This window comes from Mesoplodon mirus (genome assembly GCF_964341445.2).
Source record: "Mesoplodon mirus genome assembly, chromosome: 2".
NCBI lineage: Eukaryota > Metazoa > Chordata > Mammalia > Artiodactyla > Ziphiidae > Mesoplodon > Mesoplodon mirus.
Window position 1 is genome coordinate 124,948,037 of NC_138977.1, and position 23,174 is coordinate 124,971,210.

At 46.1% G+C, this 23,174-nt stretch overlaps 2 protein-coding genes across 9 annotated transcripts in view; one reads left to right on the top strand and one right to left on the bottom strand.

Annotated features, from left to right (window-relative positions):
* The window catches only part of FAM193A (family with sequence similarity 193 member A), a 177,862-nt gene extending 159,942 nt beyond the window's left edge, over window positions 1–17,920 (top strand). For 4 of the 6 annotated variants that reach the window (XM_082609593.1, XM_082609595.1, XM_082609594.1 and 1 more), the window contains 2 exons: window positions 6,549–6,630; window positions 17,143–17,919. In XM_082609593.1, coding sequence (XP_082465719.1) covers window positions 6,549–6,630; window positions 17,143–17,236 — 176 coding nt within the window. In that variant the 3' untranslated portion in view covers window positions 17,237–17,919. Of the gene's footprint in view, window positions 1–6,548; window positions 6,631–17,142 lie in introns of all 6 variants that reach the window. The other 2 variants (XM_082609591.1, XM_082609592.1) reach the window with 1 other exon arrangement.
* Window positions 17,921–19,635: 1,715 nt separating this feature from the next.
* TNIP2 (TNFAIP3 interacting protein 2) overlaps window positions 19,636–23,174 on the bottom strand; it is a 35,162-nt gene continuing 31,623 nt past the window's right edge. For 2 of the 3 annotated variants that reach the window (XM_082609804.1, XM_082609803.1), the window contains exon 6: window positions 19,636–20,414. In XM_082609804.1, coding sequence (XP_082465930.1) covers window positions 20,274–20,414 — 141 coding nt within the window. In that variant the 3' untranslated portion in view covers window positions 19,636–20,273. The other variant, XM_082609805.1, reaches the window with a different exon arrangement.

The window sequence follows — 23,174 nt, forward strand, 5'->3', positions numbered from 1 at the left end:
GTTGGCTGCACTGGGTCTTCGTTGCTGCGCGGGCTTTCTCTAGTTCAGGCGAGCTGGGGCTACTCTTCATTGCAGTGCGCGGGCTTCTCATTGCGATGGCTTCTCTTGTTGCGGAGCACGGGCTCTAGGCGTGCGGGCTTCAATAGTTACAGCGCACAGGCTCAGTAGTTGTGACACACAGGCTTAGCTGCTCCGCAGCATGTGGGATCTTCTTGGACCAGGGATCGAACCCGTGTCCCCTGCATTGGATTCCTTTTTTTTTTTTTAATATATTTATTGGAGTATAATTGCTTTGCAATGCTGTGTTAGTTTCTGCTGTACAACAAAGTGAATCAGCTATACATATCCATATATCCCCTCCCTCTTGAGCCACCCTCCCTATCCCACCCTTCTAGGTCGTCACCAAGCATCAAGCTGATCCCCCTGTGCTATGCAGCAGCTTCCCACTAACTATCTGTTTTACATTTGGTAGTTTATATATGTCAGTGCTACTCTCTCACTTCATCCCAGCTTCCCCCCCGCCCCCACCGTGTCCTCAAGTCTGTTCTCTACGTCTGCGTCTTTATTGTTGCCCTGCCCGCTAGGTTCATCAGTACCATTTTTTTTAGATTCCATATATGTGCGTTAGCATACGGTATTTTTCTCTTTCTGACTTACTTCACTCTGTATGACAGACTCTAGGTCCATCCACCTCATTACAAATAGTTCAGTTTCGTTCCTTTTTATGGCTAATATTCCATTGTATATATGTGCCACATCTTCTTTATCCATTCGTCTGTCGATGGGCATTTAGGTTGCTTCCATGTCCTGGTTATTGTAAATAGTGCTGCAATGAACATTGTGGTACATGACTCTTTTTGAATTATGGTTTTCTCAGGGTATATGCCCAGTAGTGGGACTGGGCTGCTGGGTTGTATGGTAGTTCTATTTGTAGTTTTTTTAAGGAACCTCCATACTGTTCTCTGTAGTGGCTGTATCAGTTTACATTCCCACCAACAGTGTGGGAGGGTTCCCTTTTCTCCACACCCTCTCCAGCGTTTACTGTTTGTAGATTTTTTGATGATGGCCATTCTGACCGGTGTGAGGTGGTACCTCATTGTGGTTTTCATTTGCGTTTCTCTAATGATTAGTGACATTGACCATCTCTTCATGTGTTTGTTGGCAATCTGTATGTCTCCTTTGGAGAAATGTCTGTTTAGGTCTTCCGTGGCAGGTGGATTCTTAACCATTGCACCACCAGGGAAATCCCAGTATAATTTTTTACATTGATTACATATTGAAATGATAATCTTTTGGACATATTTAATTAAATAAAGTATATATTACTAAAATTAATTTCACTTGTTTCTTTTTAATTTTTTCAATGTGGCTACTACAAAATTTTAAATTATGTATGTGGCTCATGTTGTATTTCTATTGGATAGTGCTCCTCTAACTGGTCATTTGTGTATATGACAGCTATTGCTTTCTGTATGTTAACTTTATATCTCCTACCTTAGCAGATTATTTCATTGTTTGAGTCTTATTGTTGATTCTCTGGGGTTTTCCAGGTACTCTGTCATCTATTTGCAAATAGAGAAAGCTTTACTTCTCCTTTTCCAATTCTTAGGCTTCTTGTTTTCTCTTGTTTAATTGCATCATTCTTGAACTTAATGGAAACGTCTGGTGTTTCTACATTAAGATTCTGGCTTTAGGGTAAGGTTTATATATTTTATCATGTTAAGAAAATATCCAACAATTCCTATTTTTCTTGAGTATTTTATCAGGAATGAGTGTTGAATTTTGTCAGAGGTTTTCTAGTATCTACGGAGATTAAACATAATTTTTCTTCTTAGACCTGTTATACTTCATAAAGAATTAGGAAGCTTTTTTTGTTTGTTTTTCATTTTCAGTATTCTAGAGCAATTCACCTTCCATTGGGACTATTTAGGCTTTAATGATTTGATAGGAATCTCCTGTACAGCCCCCGGGCCCGGTGCTTTTTTGTGGGGTAGTTTCCTGATGGTATTCTCTCTGTCCTCTATGGTAATTGGTCTATTTAAGTATTTCTTTCTTCACTGAGGTTAATTTGCTAAACTGTATTTCCGTAGTAAATTCTCTTTTCAGCCAGTTTTCTGCTTATTTACATAGATGACTGCAAAGTACAAACGTTTTTTTTTAATTTATTTATTTTGGGCTGTTTTGGGGTCTTTGTTTATGTGCGAAGGCTTTCTCCACTTGCAGTGAGCGGGGGCCACTCTTCATCGCGGTGTGCGGGCCTCTCACTGTCGCGGCCTCTCGCATTGCAGAGCACAGGCTCCAGACGCGCAGGCTCAGTAGTTGTGGCTCACGGGCTTAGTTGCTCCATGGCATGTGGGATCTTCCCAGACCAGGGCTCGAACCTGTGTCCCCTGCATTGGCAGGCAGGTTCTTAACCACTGCACCACCAGGGAAGCCCGAGTACATACTTTTTTAAAAATTTCTTTCAGTGGTTATTTTCCTCTTGTCATTTCTTATTTTGTATGTTTGTGCTTTCTCCCTATTATATTTGACTCAGTTAAAGTTAATAGTTTATCTATATAATATTTTCAAAAGCCAGGCTCTTGATTTATCAATTAGGTATACACAGTTGTTTTTTTCTCTGCCTCATTAATTTCTACTTTTATCTTTTTTTTCCTGTGCTTCCTTTTGTTTTACTTCATTGTTCTTTCTAACTTTTTGATTTGGGAATTGAGTTCATTTCTTTTCATTCCTTCATTTTTACTGATCAAAGTATTTAGCACCTTGAATTTTCTCTGATCATTCCTTTAAGTATATCCCACAGTGTATGATAATGTTTCCATTTGGTTTCTTTTTTAGAAATTCAGTAATTTCCATGTGGTTTTCTTTTCCCCTTTCACCCAATAGTTTAATAAGTGGTTTTTAGGTTTCCAGGTGGGAGAGCCTTGTTTATGTTAATAATTTCTAGGTTTTGTACACTGTGATCCGAGAGTGTTGTTTGTAATATTTCTGCTTCATGAAACTTACTGGTATTTTCTTTGTGACTAGTTTTTGTGACTGCTCTGTGTTCACTTGAGATACAAGTATATTTTCTTTGTTATCATGGTATTAAACTAAATATATATTTATATCCATGATATATCTTTGAGTTAGGTTTAGGTTTAGGTCTTCTGTATCCTTACTTGTTTTTTGTCCTCTTGACATATATTCTGTTATTTATTATTGAGTTTCTGTGTTTTCTTGCATTTCCTGTAGTTTTGCTTTATAAAGGTGGTTTCTTTGTCACTTGGTACATATTCCTAACTAATTTCTTATATTGAATTGTGGTTTTTATTGTTTAAAAATGTCCTTTTTGTTGTGTTTCACACTTTTGGCTCGAATTCTCCTTTGTCTAAGATGGTGATTGCTACCCCTTCTCTCTGTTTCTGTTTGCCTGGTAGGGCACCTTTGTCCTCATCCCTTCATTTCTGGCCTATCTGAGCCACTTGGTTTTAGGTCATTTCCTTGCATACAGCCGAGATGCCTCCGTCCTGCTGTGTGAGCCACATTGACAGTCTTATCTACAGGTGAGGTGAGCCTGTTTCCATGTATTGATAGGACAGCCCTGGCATTATTTTGTAATTATTAGATCAATTATTGTGTGTGTGTGTGTGTGTGTGTGTGTTGGCCATGCTGGGTCTTAGTTGTGGCCTGTGGGCTCCTTAGTTGTGGTATGAGCACTCTTAGTTGCGGCATGTATGCAGGATCTAGTTCCCCGACCAGGGATCAAACCCGGGCCCCCTGCATTGGGAGCGTGGAATCTTAGCCACTGTGCCACCAGGGAAGTCTTCTATTTTATATTTTATATTCACTGATTCTCTCTCTGTGTAAGATGTTTGCCTTTTTTTCTATATATCCTTGGTGTTTAGGAATGTTTATGACTTTGTACTGGTGCTGCCCCTGCACTTATACGTCTAGTGCCCCATCCCTGCTCCAAATGGGGGCCTGTGGCACCACTTACTGCCTGAGGGACAGCCGTGCACTGACCCTGTTTTCTCTACTCTGCCCTCTTTTGCTGTCCTTTCTCTTCCCATTTTTCAGCTGCATTTGTTTCTGCTTTGTCAGAGTGCACAGTATTTGTAGGTTTGCACGTGAATACATTAGGTGCCCGTGTTGGTCCTCGTGTAGCAGTGTTCCCAGACACATGTCCTCAAGTAGGGGTCAGGGGCACAGAGTCCTCCAAGCTCTGGCGAAGCAAACTGTTTCCTGTGGTCTGAACAGTGAACAGACAGCCTGGCGGGTATGAAATTCTTTAGGTCGCTCTTTCTTTCCACCCTGGTTAATAACAGGTTAATAACATTTTGTTGTGAAAAATGTCTGTCTGATACTGAATCTGGTTATAGTTCCATCCCATTTTTTTTCTTGTGCCAAGATTTTTAATACTGGTTATCAGTTCTAATTAGAAGAGTATTAGAAATCACTTTATAATGAGAGCACTCCCAGCAGACGTGTCTGCTCTGTGTTTGCTTCTGTGGTTGAACCAACTCCTCTTCTAGAACTTTTTTATGGAATAACTTGAGTTCGGCCTTTCTAAGACTGTACCTTCTTTACCTCTGTAAACACTCCTGGCCCACCTCACCTTTCCTCGTGCATCACTGTTTCCTTGACCAGTGTCAGCCAGTGGGCCTCCAGGAGATGCCTGTGGTAGGTGTGCAGTGGAGGCCTGACGAACGGTCTCAGTGGCTGGGAAAGGAGCGTGTTGTGAGGGTGACTCATGCATGCTGGCAGCCTGGACTAGGAAGCCTGGGCGGGGGCTGGGGGGTACCCCAGAAGCAGCAGCAGTGGGATGGAGACAGGCGTCTGCAACTGTTGATGAGGAACGTGCCCAACATGGTGACAGGGGCGACAGGTGGGACATGAGTGTGAGGAAGGGGGTGGGGGGAGGATCATTTCTAGACCACTGTCGGAAAGGGAGCGGCCGCAGCAGATCGCAACAGCTTTGCCCGCGTTGGGGGTCAGCTGCCTGAAGGGTGGATGTACAGAGGAGGTGGCTTTATGGACGAGCCGCTCATGAAGGAGGTCTGGGGCGGGGTTGGTTTGGTGGTGTTGGTATCCAGGTGTGGCTGAAACCACAGGGATACAGCGGCAGGGGGCGGAGTTGAGGAGACTCAGGCCACGAGCTGTCTGTGCGGGAGGGGCCGTGGTCGTGCAGGGGGCGTGCGGGGGCTCCTCGGTGGCCACGGCGTTGCCGTGAGCTGGTGGATGTGAAGGCACTCCGCGTGGCGCTGGGAGTCTTCAGCAGTGTTAGCTGCTGGTGTGCAGGTAAACCGCGCCTTCATTACGCTGCTGTGCAAATGCCCAGTGATGGCAGGAAAGGGGGTCCTTTACTGAAGATCCTGAAAGATTGTCCCATGCTAAGGTGGGGACAGGGAATGGAGACTGGCTTTAACAGAGCACTGTCGGTGGTCTGCACTCGTCCGTGGGTGGAGCCGGGTGCTGTGCGTACACCGCCAGTGCCCCCCAGCACCCAGGTGTGCACGGATGGAGCCTCTGAGCGCCTGGCAGGTACCAAACAGGGTGGGCAGAGCAGAAGAGGGAATTAAAACCCTCAGAGGTGCCAAGGCTCCCTCATCAGTCGTCTCCCTGCTGTAGCCTATTTTCAAAGAGGGTTGCTCAACTGCAAGATGAAATATAGCCTTGCGTTTGGTAGGGACAACCAGAAAAGCTTTTTGATGAAGTCTCTGGATGTTGCTTGGATAAACTGAATGCCTAGAAGAGCCGTCTTCCTCCAGAGGCTGACATCTGGGTCCTGGGTACAGACACGTCCACGGCGTCTGTTGGCAGCCGTGCCCCTGCTACCCCCACCCCCCCGCCCTCCCTCCAGCGGGGCCTTGGGGCAGACAGCCTCTGTCTTCTCAAGGGCTCTCCCGGTGGCTGCAGCAGGTATGTCTCTTCTGCCGGGCCTGAAGCAGTGGTTCCTTCACTCAGCACAGGAGTTCACTAATTCCAGGTGACCTGGATGTTCCCAAGTGCATGAGAGAGGTCTGCCCACCTGTGGCCATTTGCAAAATCTCATTTTTGTTTTTTAATTTTTTAAAAAGTTTTATTAGACAAGTTCTCACTTTCTTTTTTTTTTTGCGGTAGGCGGGCCTCTCACTGCTGTGGTCTCTCCTGCTGCGGAGCACAGGCTCCGGATGCGCAAGCTCAGCAGCCATGGCTCACGGGCCCAGCCGCTCCGCGGCATGTGGGATCCTCCCAGACCGGGGCACGAACCCGTGTCCCCCGCATCAGCAGGCGGACTCTCAACCACTGCGCCACCAGGGAAGCCCCTTACTTTCTTTTTTTTTTGGCCGCACCCCACGGCATGTGGGATCTTAGTTCCCCAAGCAGGGATGGAACCTATGTCCCCTACATTGGAAGCACAGAGTCTTAACCACTGGACCGCCTGGGAAGTCCCATGCAAAATTTCATTTTAGAAGGGATTTTTAGTTTGTGAACTTGTTGAAATTAAGTAAAACCAAATGCTTTGCTCTGTCCCGCTAAGATGGCCTGCTGTTTAGTTGACTTGCCTCTTTTCTTTCATCTTACAGATGATGTCTTTCTGCCTAAAGATATCGACCTAGACAGTGTGGACATGGACGAGACAGAGAGGGAAGTGGAATATTTCAAAAGGTAATTGTTAGGAGTGTGGTCCGAAAAAAGGATGGTTTCGTGGTTACCATGCATGACCCTCCCACATAGCACGGCCGCTTGTCTTGGACAGAAGTTGTGTCAGCTAGCCAAGCAGCCCGGCTCCTTTGTAACATTCTAGCACGTGAAGGCCTGCCGTGCACATCCCACCCACACCCCGAGCATACACGTACTAGCCTTCTCGCCCACACTCTCACACTTCATTCACTTCTCCCTCCCCGTGTGTGTAAAGACGGGTTTATGGCAGCGTATCTCAGAGTGGTCCTGGACCAGCAGCATCACATCACCTAGGAACTTGGGACCCCACATCCGTGTTCTCACAAGCCTCCCAGCTGATCTTTATATGTGCTGGCATTGGAACACAGTGATATGGCATGCTTTTAAGGAGAAAAGTAACATTTTGGATAATTTACTCAGGTTTCCTGATATGCAGACTTTATTAGTACATGTTTAATAATATTTGTCATAATATGTTCAATAATATCTACAATGTGAGTCATGGCAAGAAAATTTTTCTTTAAAGTGCCTTGTTCTCTCTTGGAAAGTACTTTAATCTCTTTGTTTCAGAAAGCACGCACACATGTACATACACACTCACAAAAGCAGTTTGCAGTACAAAAAGTCATAAATTCATAAATGAAGTATTGTAAAATTCTAAATGTTTCTTAAAATTATATATATTTATAATGTGTGTGTGTATTTTTAAATCTTAGCAGATGGTACAGCATTTGCTAAAGTTAAGCATTTGTAGTAGAAACCCTTAACTAGGATGAGAAGGGCCTCTCCTAAACATGGTGAAGGGCATCCATAAAATCAGTAAATGTTATATACATCATGGTGAAACATTACAAGCCATTCCTTGAGATTAAAAAAATAATAACAATGATGCCCCTTATCACAACTTCTATTTTTAAAGAAATAAAAAGAAACAAAGGGATAAGGATTCGAATGAAGAAGTGGAATTGTCTTTCTCAGATGATATGAATGTGTTTGTACAAAGTCCAAAAGAATCTGTAGCTAAATTACTTGAATTATTTTTTTAAATTGATTGATTGATTGATTGATTTGGCTGCATTGGGTCTTAGTTGCGGCCTGCGGGATCTTTGTTGTGGTGAGTGGGCTCTTCATTGTGGAGCGCAGGCTTCTCTCCAGTTGTGGTATGTGCGGGCTCAGTAGTTGTGGCATGTGGGCTTAGTTGCCCTGCGGCATGTAGGATCTTAGTTCCCCAGCCAGGGATTGAACCCGCGTCTCCTGCATTGGAAAGTGGATTCTTAACCACTGGACCGCCAAGGAAGTCCCTAATTTTTTTTTAATATTTATTTATTTACTTATTGACTTATTTATTTATTTATTCGGCTGTCTCGGGTCTTAGTTGCAGCACGCAGGATCTTTGTTGTGGCATGCAGGATCTATCGTTGCAGCGTGCAGGCTCTCTAGTTTTGGCGCACAGTCCCAGTAGTTGTCGCACGTGGTCTCTCTAGTTGTGGTGCATAGGCTCTAGAGCGCGTGGGCTTAGTTGCCCCGCGGCATGTGGGATCTAGCTCCCCAGCCAGGGATCAAACCCGCATCCCCTGCATTAGAAGGAGGATTCTTAACCCCTGGACCACCAGGGAGGTCCCTAAATTACTTGAATTATTAACACAGTTTGCCCTGAAGCTGGATTCTGGGGAGTAGGGGATAGAATAGGGGCATTTCTTGGATGTAGGCAAAGCTTTGGAGGAATATTTTCCCAAGGTAGACCTGCAGGATTCACACACCTTAAAATCATGCATGACCTTATAAACAAAGATTATCAAACACCCAAGACCTAGGAACAACAATAAAAATCCAGAAATGAAAAATAGAATTATTAAAGTCAAGACGTCAGTAGATAGATACCTGATAAACAGATGAGACACTGCTGAAGAGGGAATTAATGAACTGGAAGATATATCTGGAAAATGTACCCAGAATGCACCAAGATACAAGGAAAATAGAAAATGTGAAAGAGGGCTTAAGAGACACGGAGGAGTGGCTAAGTCTGACATACACCTAACGGAAGCCCCTCTGAGAGAGAATGGAGACCACAGAAAAACAGGATTTAAAGAGATAAGATGCCTGAGGATTTTGCAGAACTAATGGGAAATTTGAATCTACAAATTCAAAAGCACAACATATACCAGTAGGATAAACAAACAAAAATCCATATCTAGACATAGCATATGAAACCAGAGACCATGGAGTGATATTTACAGTGTTGAAAGAAGATTTGTCAGTCTATAATTATGTATCCCACAAAACTATTCTTTCCCATAATAAAGAAAAACTGTAGGAGCTTGCTACAAAGAGACCTGTTTTAAAAGGAAACATCTAAAATTATACTTTAAGAAAAAGGAAATCGGGAATTCCCTGGTGGTCCAGTGGTTAGGATTCCATGCTTCCACTGGAGGAGACATGGGTTCAATCCCTGGTCAGGGGATTAAGATCTTGCAAGCTGCACAGCGTGGCCCCCCACCAAAAAAAAAGAAAGAAAAGAAAAAGGAAAGTGATCTCAGAAGATCACTGTAACATACACAGGAAGGAATGAAAAACAGCCTGATAAGTCTAGGTAAATGTCTAACTGACATTATGTTTGAAAGAACCCCAGTACTGAACAGCAGTGGTATGTCAGTTAAGTGTGAAATAATCAGAGCTGAATATCCTGAAGTCCTTCTGTTGTTCAGGTAGTTAACATTCAGACTTTAAGCTAAATGGGCAGGACACAATTTCAAGAGCAAGCATTAAAAGAATAGAAATAGGGTGTATAAATTGCTAATCAGTAGAAGGAAAAAAATCAAAACAAAAATAAAAATAAATAAATGTAGAGAAAGTACAATAAACAAATTTTAAAAAGATGATAGACACAAGTCCAGTTGTGTCAGTAACCATGATAGGCAGTAAGCAGACAAAATTAAAAGTAGTTTGTCAGGGCTTCCCTGTTGGCGCAGTGGTTGAGAGTCTGCCTGCCGATGCAGGGGACATGGGTTCGTGCCCCGGTCCGGGAAGATCCCACATGCCATGGAGCGGCTGGGCCCGTGAGCCATGGCCGCTGAGCCTGCGCGTCCGGAGCCTGTGCTCTGCAACGGGAGAGGCCACAACAGTGAGAGGCCCATGTACAGCAAAAAAAAAAAAAAAAAGTAGTTTGTCAGGTTGTGTTAAATTATACACACACACACACACACACACACACACACACGTATATATACTGTTTACAAGAAAATACCTAAACTATAATGAAAAGAAAGGTGGAAATAAAGAGAAAGGAAGAAGGAAACTGTTACAGTTGTTATTCTCAGACGAAGTATATTTTAACACAAGGGATAGATGAAGTTTGCTACATAATGATAAAATGTTCAATTTGTCAGGAAGAAGTAGGAATTTTAAACACAAGTACTTAATGAAATAGCCTCAAGATACAAAAAGCAATTTGGGCTTCACAGAGAATCAAACAAATCCACCATCCTGGTGGGAAATCTCAGACCATTTCTCTGCATCCTGATTGGCTTGAGCAGCCCAAGCCCCACTGTGAAGATGTGGAAGATCAACACAGCTTGACTGGCAAGCTTAGTCTAACGGATGTAGGTGAAACCCTGCATCCAAGAAACAGAGAGCTGAGTTCTTACACACACGGGGCCATCCACAGAAACGGGATATGTGCTGGGCCACAGAAAGCAAGGCTCAAACATGTCAAAGAAGGATGTATAATTTGTGTTCTCTGACCACAACATGTTGAAGTTGCATATTTACAATAGGTACATTTTAAGTCCCTAAATATTTGGAAATCTGGAATTATGTAAGTGTAAATAACTCATGGGTCAAGTAAGGAACCACAGTGGACATTTAAAAATATATAGAACTAGGGGCTTCCCTGGTGGTGCAGTGGTTGGGAGTCCGCCTGCCGATGCGGGGGACACGGGTTCGTGCCCCGGTCCGGGAGGATCCCACGTGCCGTGGAGCGGCTGGGCCTGTGAGCCATGGCTGCTGGGCCTGCGCGTCCGGAGCCTGTGCTCCGCAACAGGAGAGGCTGCAACGGTGAGAGGCCCGCGTACCGCAAAAACAAAAACAAAAAATATATATATATATAGAACTAAAAGATAAGGAAAATATTGCACGTGAAAACCTGTGGAATGCAGAAAAGGTTTTGCTCATGGGTGTGAAGAAAAGGGAACCCTCCTACACTGTTGGTAGGAATGTAAATTGGTACAGCAATATGGAGAGCAGTATGGAGGTTCCTCAAAAAACTAAAAATAGAGCTACCATATGACCCAGCAATCCCACTGCTGGGCATATATCCAGAAAAAACTATAATTCAAAAAGATACATGCACCCTTATGTTCGTAATGGCACTGTTTACAATAGCCAAGACATGGAAACAAGCTAAATGTCCATCGACAGATGAATGGATAAAGAAGATGTGGTACATATACACGATGGAATATTACTCAGACATAAAACAGAACGAAATAATGCCATTTGCAGCAACATGGATGCAACAGGAGATTATCATACTAAGTCAAGTAAGTCAGACAGAGAAAGACAAATACCATGTGATATCACTTATATATGGAATCTAAAATATGACACAAATGAACTTATCTACGAAACAGAAACAGACTCACAGACATAGAGAACAGTCTTGTAGTTGCCAAGGGGGAGGGGGTTGGGGGAGGGGGGAGGGGGAGTTTGGGGTTAGCAGATGTAAGCTATTATATAGAGAATGGATAAACAACTAAGGTCCTACTGTAGAGCACAGGGAACTATATTCAATACCCTATGATAAACCACAATGGAAAAGAGTATATATATATATACATATATATATATATATACACACACACACACACACATATACATATGTATATAAAACTGAGTCACTTTGCTGTACAGCAGAAATTAACACCACATTATAAATCAACTATACTTCAAGAAAATTTTTTAAAAAAAGAAAAGGTTTGCCCTTGGGAGCACTTCCACTGAAGCCTTAAATGATGGAGTTAAGTATTAAAAACCTGAAAATTAAGGCTTCCCTGGTGGTGCAGTGGTTGAGAGTCCGCCTGCCGATGCAGGGGACACGGGTTCATGCCCCGGTCTGGGAAGATCCCACATGCCGCGGAGCGGCTGGGCCCGTGAGCCATGGCCGCTGAGCCTGCGCATCCGGAGCCTGTGCTCTGCAACGGGAGAGGCCACAACAGTGAGAGGCCCGCGTACCGCAAAAAAAAAAAAAAAAAACCCTGAAAATTAATGAGTTTAGGATTTAATTTGAGAAATTAGGAAAACAGCAATAGAATAAACTCAAAGTGAAACAAAGGAGATAATACATAAGAGCAATAATGAAATAGGAAACAAAGATAAGATCATCAAAGCCAAAATTTGATTCTTTGAAAACATTAAATAAATAAACCTTTGAGAGACTAGTCAAGAAAAGTAGAAAAAAGACACCCAAAATACCACAGTTAGATGGAAGAAGAAACAGAATGTTGATAATTATCAAAGTTGGATGGTGGCTCTGTTCATTTTACCACTCTCTGCTTTTGGGTGTGTTTGAAATTCTCTGTAATATAAAGGGTTTCTTTGATTTTGTGAGTACGTAAGTGAAAAGGAGGACATAACTCCAGAGACTGGGAGCAACTTTACAACAATTAACTTTAAAACTTAAATAAGACACAAAATTAACCCAATAGAAAAATAGCATGAATGGTCCAGTAACAATTAGATTAAAGCAGCAGTTCTAAGTCTTCCCAGTAAGAAAACTATATTCTGACAGTTTCACAGAGAATTGTCCAGGACTTTCAAAGAAAGATTATTCGGTCTTGTAGATTCTACCAGAGAATTGAAATGAGACAGCACAGGAGCGTGCTCCCCACTTTGTTTTATGAGAGAAGTAAAATGTTGATACCAAAATCTGCCAAAAACAATACCAGAAAAAAATGGGACATTACACATTTGTTTCTCTCATGAATATTAGTTGCAAAAATAATCACGAAAATATTCACATGCTAAATCCAACAGTGTACAGTATTTTCAAAGAGCAGCATGTTACCAAACCGGTTTACCCCAGGATTGAATGCAAGGAGTTTCTGATGTTAGGAAATCCGCAATGTTATCTGGCACATTAACATAGTAAAGAAGAGCCATGTGATCATTTCAGTGAGTTCAGGAAAAAACCTTTGCTAAAATCTTAGCACCCATTTATAACTAATTTTTTTTAATAGTAAGCAATAGAAGAAAATATCTTTAACCTTAGAAAAGGAATTTACCAAAAGAGGAAGAGAAAGAAGAGAAAAGAAAGCTGCATGAAACATTTTCCAAAATGGGAAAGATGAAGCACGTTCAAAACAGAGCCGCCCTGCCGCCCTCTTATTTCCTCTTCTGGTCAACCCTAAGCCGTGGTTCCTGGCGAGCACTGTAAGACAGACAAGAAATTAAAGGCATAAGGCATGGAAAGGAGGAAGTAAAATTTCATTTTACAGATGATCTAATTGTCTATGTAGGAAATTACGGAAGAAAACATAGGACAGTTTAGCAAGAGCCTGGCTGTAGGATAAGTTTACAGAAGTTATTTTTCTCTACACCATCAGTAATTCAAAAATGTAGTTTACGTGAAGACAGCGTTTATCACAGCAGCAAGATCTGTGCAGTATCCATGAATAAATCTAGTAGGAGTTGCACAAGACTCGTGCACAAAAGGCGATGAGACTTCACAGAAGAGCATTGAAGGACCCGGGTCACACAGGTTCTTCGTGTTCATTCGTAGAAGAATTAGTGCCTTTGAGCTCAGTGAATTTTAACAAAGTGAGCACATCCAGGTAACCACCACCCGGCCAAGGTGTGCATTATCAGCACCCAGAAGCCTGCTTCATATGTCCCCAGTCATTACCAGCACCCCCAAAGTAAAGATGATCTTTCACCATACATTAGTTTTGCATATTTTTGAACTTCATATAAATGGAACTACACAGCAAAAAGAAAAAAAAAATTTAGTACGTTCAAGCTCTCCAGCTTCTGCAAGTTTATCTGTGGATTTAAAACCCAAGAAGGGTTTTGTGGAACTTAACACAGTGTTTCTAAAACTTGTTGGGATGGACACATTGTGATACAGTCAAAGGAGAAGTGTTATAGCAACAAAAAGGAACAAACCAGAGCAATCTGCAACACAGATGCATCTTACAAACTGAATGTTAAACAAAAGAGACAGAATGCTCAAGAATATACATGATATCCAATTTATATAAACTAAAAATTAGGCAAAACTAAAGTACATTGTTTGATATGCCTACTGTTCAGTCCGGCAGCTGTACTGCTGGGGGCTGCCCAAAAGCCCAAGAGAAAGCAGAGTGGATGCCTGCACAACGACTTGTTCCTGAATGTCCCTAGAAGTCTTATTTGCAGCCCCAAACTGGGATCAACCCAGAGGTCCACACAGATGAGCAGATAAACAAAACGGCGCTCTGTCCATCCAGTGGATGCTACTCAGCAGTAAAAAGCTGCTGCTGCAGCACATGGACAGTCCTCAGAGGCGGCGTGCTTAGTGCAAGCCGCCGGACACAGAATGCGTGCGGAGGTTCCACTGACACGAAATCCCAGAATACACAGGTTCATCTGTGGTCACAGATCAAGAGGTCGCTGTTTGCCTGGGGCCAGAGCGGAAAGGAGACTTGGGGTTTTGTGGGAATGTTCTGTGTCCTGGCTGAGGTTATGGTTTCCCAGACGTGTAAGTTTGTCAGCACTGTGGGCTCTACACTAACTGCAATTTGCTGTACATAAATGACACCTAAATAAAGTATGTTCTTAGAAGTGAAGTATGTTGTTCAGGGATGCGTACGGAGGCGTTAAGACTTTAAAGAAAGACACGGAAGTGAGCAACGTAAAAAGCCAGAATGGTGATTACTTCTGAGGAGAGGAAGCACCAGGCAGGGGGGTCCCCCAGCTTGACTCTGGTGATCCATGGTATTTGCTTTATAATGATTCTTTATGTTAGACATTTGTTTTATTCACCCTGCTATATATGTGTTACATTGACGCAAAAAAGAAAAAAATTGTAAAGGATTGCTAATATCCTCCTAGAAGAATAGGAATAATAAGGAAGGCTCCTTTTCCTACCCATTGTAAAGACTTGGAAAGTCTTGGTTATTAAAATATGGTGACATTGGTGCCCAGAAACAGGCCTGTACGAACACTGAGCTTTGGTGTACGACAAAAGATGGGTTGGCTGATCACTGTGGGAATGAAGGTGTGTTCGTAAATGGAGCTGTGCAAGTGTGTTACCCCTGCATCACACCACACTCAAAGTCAACTTCAGATGGGTTAAGATTTTAAGTGTCATATGCAAACCTTTTAAATTTCGAGCATAGGGAAAGATTTCTCAGAAATACCAACCATAAAATAAAAGATGGATAAATTAAGCTACATTAGAATCAACAATTTGCTTTAAAGAAAGTGAGAAAACATTATTTGCAGTGCATCACAAAGGATTAGTATCAAGATGTGTAAACGTTACAGACCATTAAGGAAAGACAGACCTGTTGACAAGCGGGCAAATGAAACAGTCGATGTCACAGAAAACCTGTGACCAGTTAACTGTGGGGGGCCTCAACCCGACTGGCACTGGGGAGCAGCTGGGCCCGACCCCCTCCACGGGCGAGGAGCAGCAGGTCAGGTCAGACCACCTTGGAGAAGAGCTTGGCGGCTCTTGTAAAGTTGCAATGGCCAAGTTGTGCGTCCCACATACTCCAGCAAACAGTCCCACGCGCCTGTGGCCTTGCGGAGGAATCGCATGAACGTACTGTTGAATGAAAGGAGCAACATGAAAGCATACAGCACAGTTCTGTTCCTGTGTGTTTAGAAATCAACATGAGGGACTTCCCTGTGGTCCAGTGGTAAAGAATCTGCCTTCCAACGCAGGGGACGCGGGTTCAATCCCTGGTCGGGGAACTGAGATCCCACATGCCACGGGGCAGCTAAGCCTACGTGCCACAACTACTGAGCTCGCACGCCTCAACTAGAGAACCTGTGTGGTGCAGCTACAGAACCCACGTGCCCTGGAACCCGAGCGCCACAACAAAAGATCCCGCGTGCCTCAACGAAGATCCTGCGTGCCGCAACGAAGACCTGACACAGCCTTAATTAATTAATTAATTAAATGTTAAAAAAAGAAAGAAATCAACACGAGCCACCATCGAGTCGTGAAACTACAAAGAACCATGAGGATTGCTGGTTGCAAAGGCTGGGATGGTGGCTCCCTGCTTGGGAGGGCACAGCATGGCACCCCAGGGTTGGCAGTGTTGGGTTTCTTGACCTGGGGGGGTGGGTACCCAGGCTTTTGCCTTATAGTTACCTGTACTCGCGTGTTCTGTACACGTGTATGTAAGTATGCGTGACCCAGTCCACAGTTGGCAGTACGGAGGCCTGATGGGAGGTGGTGTCTAGAGTGGAGCCAGGGTGTGGGGAGGACGCAGACCAGGTCGCCTGGGCCCCGTGGAGACCTTGCTTTGGTTCGGGCTGCAGCTCTGCTCTGAGCGGCTTAGAGCAGGGACGTGGTTGGTGCTTCCGAGCGTTCTGGCTGCGGCGTGAAGGGTGGGGACACACACGTGCTGATGCAGAGACAGTGGAGGAGGAGGTGGAAGCTTCAAGAAGGTTTAAAAGGTAACACCACTAGGACTTGGGGTTGACCAGCTGTGTCCAGGGAAAGAGAGTTTGGATCCTGGGAGACGGTGCAGCCCTTCGCCGAGGGGCGGGGTGGCCGGGGGCTTCATCTACCTGGACACAGTCCTCCAGGTACACAGCACCGACGACTGGTTCAGCGATTTAACCACAGCTGAAGCAAAAACACTTCATTTCACCTGCTGGACGAGTGACAACAATACCATTTTCTAGTTTAATCCAAATTCCTGCTACCCATGTTAGTGCTGGAAGGGTGAGAATTTCAGAAATTAGGCAAAAGTAAGGGCTTTTGAAAGAAAATGTTCTTTGCTTCATTTAGTATGGAACTCGGCCATCATTGCCTGGGAAGCAGGGGGCAGCACGCAGGTGGTGCTCCAGAGCCAGACGGTGAGGCTGCACTGGCCTTGGAGGCCTGTGGGCATTCCTGTGCACTCGACCTGCCCCTGAGGGCGGGGGCGGGGGCGAGGGGGGTGCGGGCAGTGTTGTAACTGTGTCTCATACAAGTTCTTGTTTCACATCACACTCACTGTGACCTCGTGGATAAATGAGGGCAGGCTGGTGGCCGTGGGCAGAGCTTGGCTGGGACGGGCAGCTTCCTGAAGAACGAGAGAAAAGCACACAAAGCCCCAGAGATGTCCAGGGTGCTGGCCAGTGTCCTGAAGGTGGGACCCTGTTCCTCCTGCACCAAGGCGTGGGGAGATGGTGGACGCCAGCGGTGTCCCGCACACTGAGCCCTGTTGGGTGCTGGGCTTCGCTGGCTGCATCCCGGGTGTGGGCCTCTTCCTCCCATGACCGCTGGGCTTCTTTTCTTCGCAGGTTCTGTTTGGATTCCGCTAGGCAGACCCGACAGAGACTGTCCATCAACTGGTCCAATTTCAGCTTGAAAAAAGCCACCTTTGCTGCCCACTGAACGAGGAGAGGGACGCCTGGAGAGGGACGTGCGGGCGGTGGGCCGGGCCCGGAGCTGCCATGCCTGCCCCGGGCTGTGCGGGTGGGCCGCCGCACCCGAGCCCCCTCCCGACCGAGAACTTGCTGCTCGACCCGCATTGTTAGCTCGTGTGCGTGTAGTCTGTGAGTGAGCCGCCTTGACCGTAGCTCTGCCGTCGGATCGGAACAGTAGCTCTGCCACCTTCTCCACCGCCGCGGCCTCGGAGGCCTGGGCCGCGGCCGGATGGGTTCGCATCCCCACGTGGCCCGTTGCCTCTGTGTCTCGCCCTGTCCCGCCACCTGTCCTGCCAGGGTGTCGCTGCGCTCAGCTCTCTGTGCCCTGCGTCCCACCCGAGGCGGCCGGGCAGGGCAGGGCTCTCCGTTCTCCTCCACAATCTACTGTTTAAGAGTGTACACGTCGCGCTGTCCGTGTCTGATCCCCCTGACTTGTAGCCAGCTTGTGTAAGATCCCTTGCAGAATGAGAAAGTTCAAAAACAAAACACCCACCCAGTACTCACACCATCAAGTCTGTTAGAGTGTTCGGCTGTATTAACACGGAGGCCTGCCTGGCTACTTTTTTAACATATTGTTAAGTAATATTAAAATCATGTCTTTCTTTTTGAAAGATGGAATACATTAGTACAGCAGGAGGCCTCGTCTGGTTGCTTTGTGATGGGCTGCGGCGGGGAGGGGGCGGGCAAGCTGATGGCTATGCCCCCGAGGGGACCCCGGGCCCTGGCCCTGGAGCACCTCTAGGGTCGCCGGCAGCGGCAGCTCTCGATTCCTGGTGCCCTCACCATCCTCCATCCAGCAGGTCACCCGGGCCTTCGCGTGCCCAGGACAGAGCCCAGCCAGGGACTCAGCGCTGTCGGTGGGCCACAGTGGTAAGTGCCAAGAGGACAGCAGGGGTGTGGAGAAGGGGCTGGGGAGCCCAGCAGGGGGAAGTGGGGAGTGGGCTGGGCTTCCATATGGCCTTGTAGGCAGGTGCCCCCACCCAGTCTTGGGGTGGGGAGGGTGATCTCTAATACAGCAGTGAAGAACTACAAATATTTAATTGGGTATAAGCTGGCAACAATGTGCTAATAGTATTTAGAGTGAACAAAAGGAATCCCAGCGTGGTCCCTTTCTTCTGAGCTCTGCCATCAGCGTGCAGAAAGCTGGCGTGGAGCTGCCGCCTGGTTGCAGCCTAGCTTCCACTCACCCCCTAGAACACTCCATAGCTCCTGCTGCTCCCGGCCTCTTGGTGAAGCTGCTTCTGTGCACATATAAGGATATGGCTGGTCCCAGAGTGAAGGGGGCACGGCGAGGGCCCCACTTCTGTGTGGAGACCGTGCCCGGCCTGGCTCTTAGCCTGAGAGAGGGTGAGTGGGACTGGCCTGTGGAATTATTCTGACGGTTGGACCCACAGGGCTTCCGGACAGACGGGATGCAGGTAGGAGGATGAGAGGGGACAAGGAGGACCCCAAGGCTGTGGTCTGAGCTCTGGGAAGGATGGGCTGCGGTCCCTGGAGGGGTCCCGTCTGCAGTGCCCATCAGGCACCCGGTGAAGTGTTCATGAACCTGTGTAGACGGGACCAGGGTTCGAGCCCCGGAACCAGGCATCAAGAGTAGGTGGGGATGAGGGCAGCCTGGAGGCCGTGGGGCAGGGAGAGACTGGCCACGTGGCTCTGATGCTGAGGTGACCTTGGCCGGCGCCCAGTGGAAGCTAGTTTACAGGAGAGCAGGGGAGGGGCAGCAAGGCAGAGGGGCTTTGGGGTCAAGAGGCCGGCTCGTTTTTCTGGGTGATGGGGTGATCCAGCAAAGGAAGAAACTGAGGCCGGGCCGTGACCGCGCCAGAGGGTGTCCTCGGGAGGGGCAGAGACCCCCCACGTTCCCCCCGGGACCCCAAGCCTAGGGCTGGGCTCATCCCCCCCTGGCTGAGGCTGGGCACTTGGTGAGAGCACAGGCAGGGCCAGGGAGCAAACCCTGGGACGAGTCCAGGCTGGACCCCCTAGGGGGAGCTGCCTGCTCGGGCCCTGAGACCCGCCTGTGCCCATCCCTGTTCTCCCGGGGAACAGTCCTGAGGCCGTCCGGGGGCCGAGCCACCTGTAGGCCTCCGTGTCCTCGTCTGCCCTGTGGGCCACGTTGGCTGTTGAGAGCTACAGGTTCCCCGCTGTGAGGTGAGCCGTGGTGAGGGGAGCCCTGTGTGCCCCAGCACTGAGCACCACACACACCACCACACCCGGCTCCGCCCAGCACGTGGGCCTGCCGTCTACACCTGGTTCCGAGTCTGCACGCTTGGCCCCTCAGACCTCCCGGCCTCTCTCCTTGCCGGGAACGCGCTTCCCGAGTTCCCTGGAAATGCCACCCAACCCGCAAGACCCAACCCTAATGTTCCTTTGGATCACTCCTCAAGCGGGCATCTCAGGAACACAAAAGAGGATGGATTCAGGCCCCGGGATGCTCAGGCCCTGGTCAAGGGTTCTGGTGACTTGTTACTGTGGTCTAGGTGTGAGCCAGGTCCTCACCCCAGTCCGTACATTGACAGATGGGGACACCAAAGCCCCAGGCGAGTCCCTCAGATTCCCGATGAGGTCACTCCCCGACCTGGGGTCAGCCTCTGGGGAAGCCTCTTCAGATCACGTTGACAAGTAATCTTACGATGAAATAACAATAGCTAAAAAAACAGCAAAATGTTCTTTTATTGAAGTTTGCCTACATACTCGTGCCATTAAAAAATCAAAATGTTATGGTACCAGAAAGGATTGATACTTCTCAATTTCATTACTATATTTTTTTAAAAGAAGAAAAACTTAACCCACAGTTCATACTGTTTTACTGTTTTAAACACAAATAAAACCTCCAAATCATCACAGAGAATGACAGAATGGAAGTGACTTTCTGCTGCTTCATCTTGACAATCACAGGTGATCACTGTCCGTTTTGGATCCACTACTAAATGTTAAGAGTAAACAGCACTGAGGGGTGGGAGACACGAAGCACGGAAGGAGATTTCAGACAGCTCTGGACTGTGAAGAACTTAACTGTCAAGACAAGTCACGTAGCTGAGTGTGTGGAGCCAGCTGGGTCCTGGGAGCCCCGGCTTGTCTTCGGTGGAGAATGCGGTGTCGTCTGGAGAGTGAGAACCATGAGCCTGGACTATTAAACTCAGCAGCAGCATCTGTGGAGGAAGAGTGGCTACAGAAACCGTCCTCCTGCTGTTAACAATTGTGAAACCAAGGAAGTTTTTTTAACGGTGTTCTTGGATGTTGGAACAGAGGCGGCACGTGGCAGTGTTTCCTGAGTGAAGAGCAGGGAACAAGGTGAGCCTCCGAGGGCCCCAGCTTCCGGCCTGGAGGCAGCCTGCAGGCCCCAGCACGGGGAGGAGCCCAGCAGGGTTTCTGAGCAGAGGGAGCAGAGACCAGCATGGGGGTGGCTGCACTTAGAGCACTCCATGGGTCTGCAGAGAATCCCCTCAAATCTACTCATCTGTGCACGTGTGGCATAAAGTTCCATAAATCCAGGGGGAAAGTTTCCACCAACCAGGGTGGAGAGACCTGGTGATACACGGGTATTGGCGTGGAGCCCTCAGAAGGGTCTCAGCTCGGCAGTGGGCTTCTGTTACCCTAGTATGGAATCTAAAGCTAAATGCAAGTCTTAGAAGGATCAAACTGATCCTAAGTAACTGCCTGCTAGAACAAAGTCCAACATTCTTTTAAAAGAAATACAAAACCATCCCACACTAAACAAAGTAAAATTCAGAATGTTGGAATCCAGGCAAAAAATTAGCAGGCCATCCCAAGAAGGAAAATATAAACCATAAATCGGAAGAAATATCAAACAAGCAATAGAAACAGAACCAATGACGGTGAATTTGCAGGCAAGAACTTTAAAATGACCATTACAAATCTTACGACAATGCTGAAGGATATAAAGGAAAACATGAACAAGATGGAGGACTGGAAGATGTAAAAAAGATCCAAATCCAAAGGACAAAAGATACAATATCTAAAATGAAAAATACTACAACAGCAGATTAGAAACTCTGGAAGTAAATACCTGTGGCCTTGAAGGCATATAAATAGAAACTACCAGAAATGAAGTACTGAGAGAAAAGAGACTGGGAAAAAAAATGACCTGTGGGAGGGAATTCCCTGGCAGTCCAGTGGTTAGGACTCAAGTTTCCACTGCAGGGGCACGGGTTCGATCCCTGGTCGGGGAACTAACATCTCGCATGCTGTGCGGCGCAGCCAGAAAATAAAAAACCTGTGGGACCATATCAGGCATTCTAACACACATGTAACTGGAGTCCAAGAAATGGGGGGCGGGGGCGTACTCATTTTAAAATCAGTTTGTCATAGAGGCCTACTGGGATTGTGACTGAGATTGTACTGAGTCTATAGATAAACTTGGGAAGAACTGACATCTTAAAGACTACTGAGTTCCCAGTCTATGAACATGGTATCTTTTATTTGTGTGCTCTTGAATTTCTCTCAGTAATATTTTGCAGCTTTTATTGTAAAGGTTTTGCACACTTCTGATAATTTTTTTCTAAGCATTTTATGTTTTTGACATTACCTAAGTAGAGTTATGCATTAGTTTCCTGGGGCTCCCATAAAAAAGTGCCACAAACTAGGTGGCTTAGGAATTTATTCTCTCAGTTCTGGAGGCTATAAATCCAAGATCCAGGTGCCAGCAGAATTGGTTCCTTCTAGACGTGAGGAAAAATTTCTTCCGTGCCTCACTCCTGGCTTCTGGTGGTCACTGGCAGTCCTTGGTTTATACATGCATCACTGCAATCTCTGCCTCTGTCTTCATACAGTATATTCTCACCTGTGTCTGTCTGTCTCTTGTCCTTTTCTTATAAGAACACCAGTCATTGGATTTGGGGCCCACTCTAATCCAGCAGGACATCACCTGAGATTATACCTGCAAAGACCCTATTTCCAGATGAGGTCACATTCACATTCTAGGGATTAGGACTTCAACATCTTTTTGGTAAACATATCTTTTGGGGGAGACACAGTTCAACCCACAACAGGTTTATAAATTTGCTTTTCCAATTGTTGCAGATATACAGGAATACAGTAGGTGTTTCATACAGTCTTTGTATCTTGAGATGGTCAACTTCACTTACTAATTCTAAACTTTTTTCTTAACATCCCCTAGGGATTTTCTATATCCAGAGTCTGTCATCTGTGAATAGCGATAGTTTGATTTTTTTCTCTTCCAGTTTTTCTGTCCTTTTTTCCCTTTTATTGCCTGATTGCACTGGGTATCTCCGGTACAATGTGTAATTGCAGCAAAAGGAGTGAACACCTTGGGGCGTCCCTGGCAGCACAGTGGTTAAGAATCCGCCTGCCAATGCAGGGAACACAGGTTCGAGCCCTGGTCCAGGAAGATCCCACATGCCACGGAGCAACTAAGCCCGTGCGCCACAGCTACTGAGCCTGCGCTCTAGAGCCCGCGAGCCACAACTACTGAAGCCCACACGCCTAGAGCCTGAGCTCCGCAGCGAAGAGTAGCCCCCGCTCGCCGCAACTGGACAAAGCCCGCATGCAGCAACAAAGACTCGACGCAGCCAAAAAGTAAATAAAAATTTAAGAAAGTGAACACCTTGCCCTGATGGGATTCAGCGGGGCAGCACTCAATATTTTATCATCAGTAGAAAGTTGGCCGTAGGTCTTTTGGACACACACCTTGTTCAGACTGAGGAAATCCCTTCTATTCCTGGTTTGCTCAGTGTTATCATGAGTGGGGATTAAATCGTGTCACATGCTTTTTCTGCTTCTGTTGAGATGATCCTATGGTTTCTCCTCTGGTGAATTAGTTTTGTGGGTTTTGTTTGTTTTTGTTTTATGTCAACCAATCCTGTATTCCTGTAATAAAAATTCCACTTGGTTATAATGTATTATCCATTTTATATTGCTGGATTCAATTT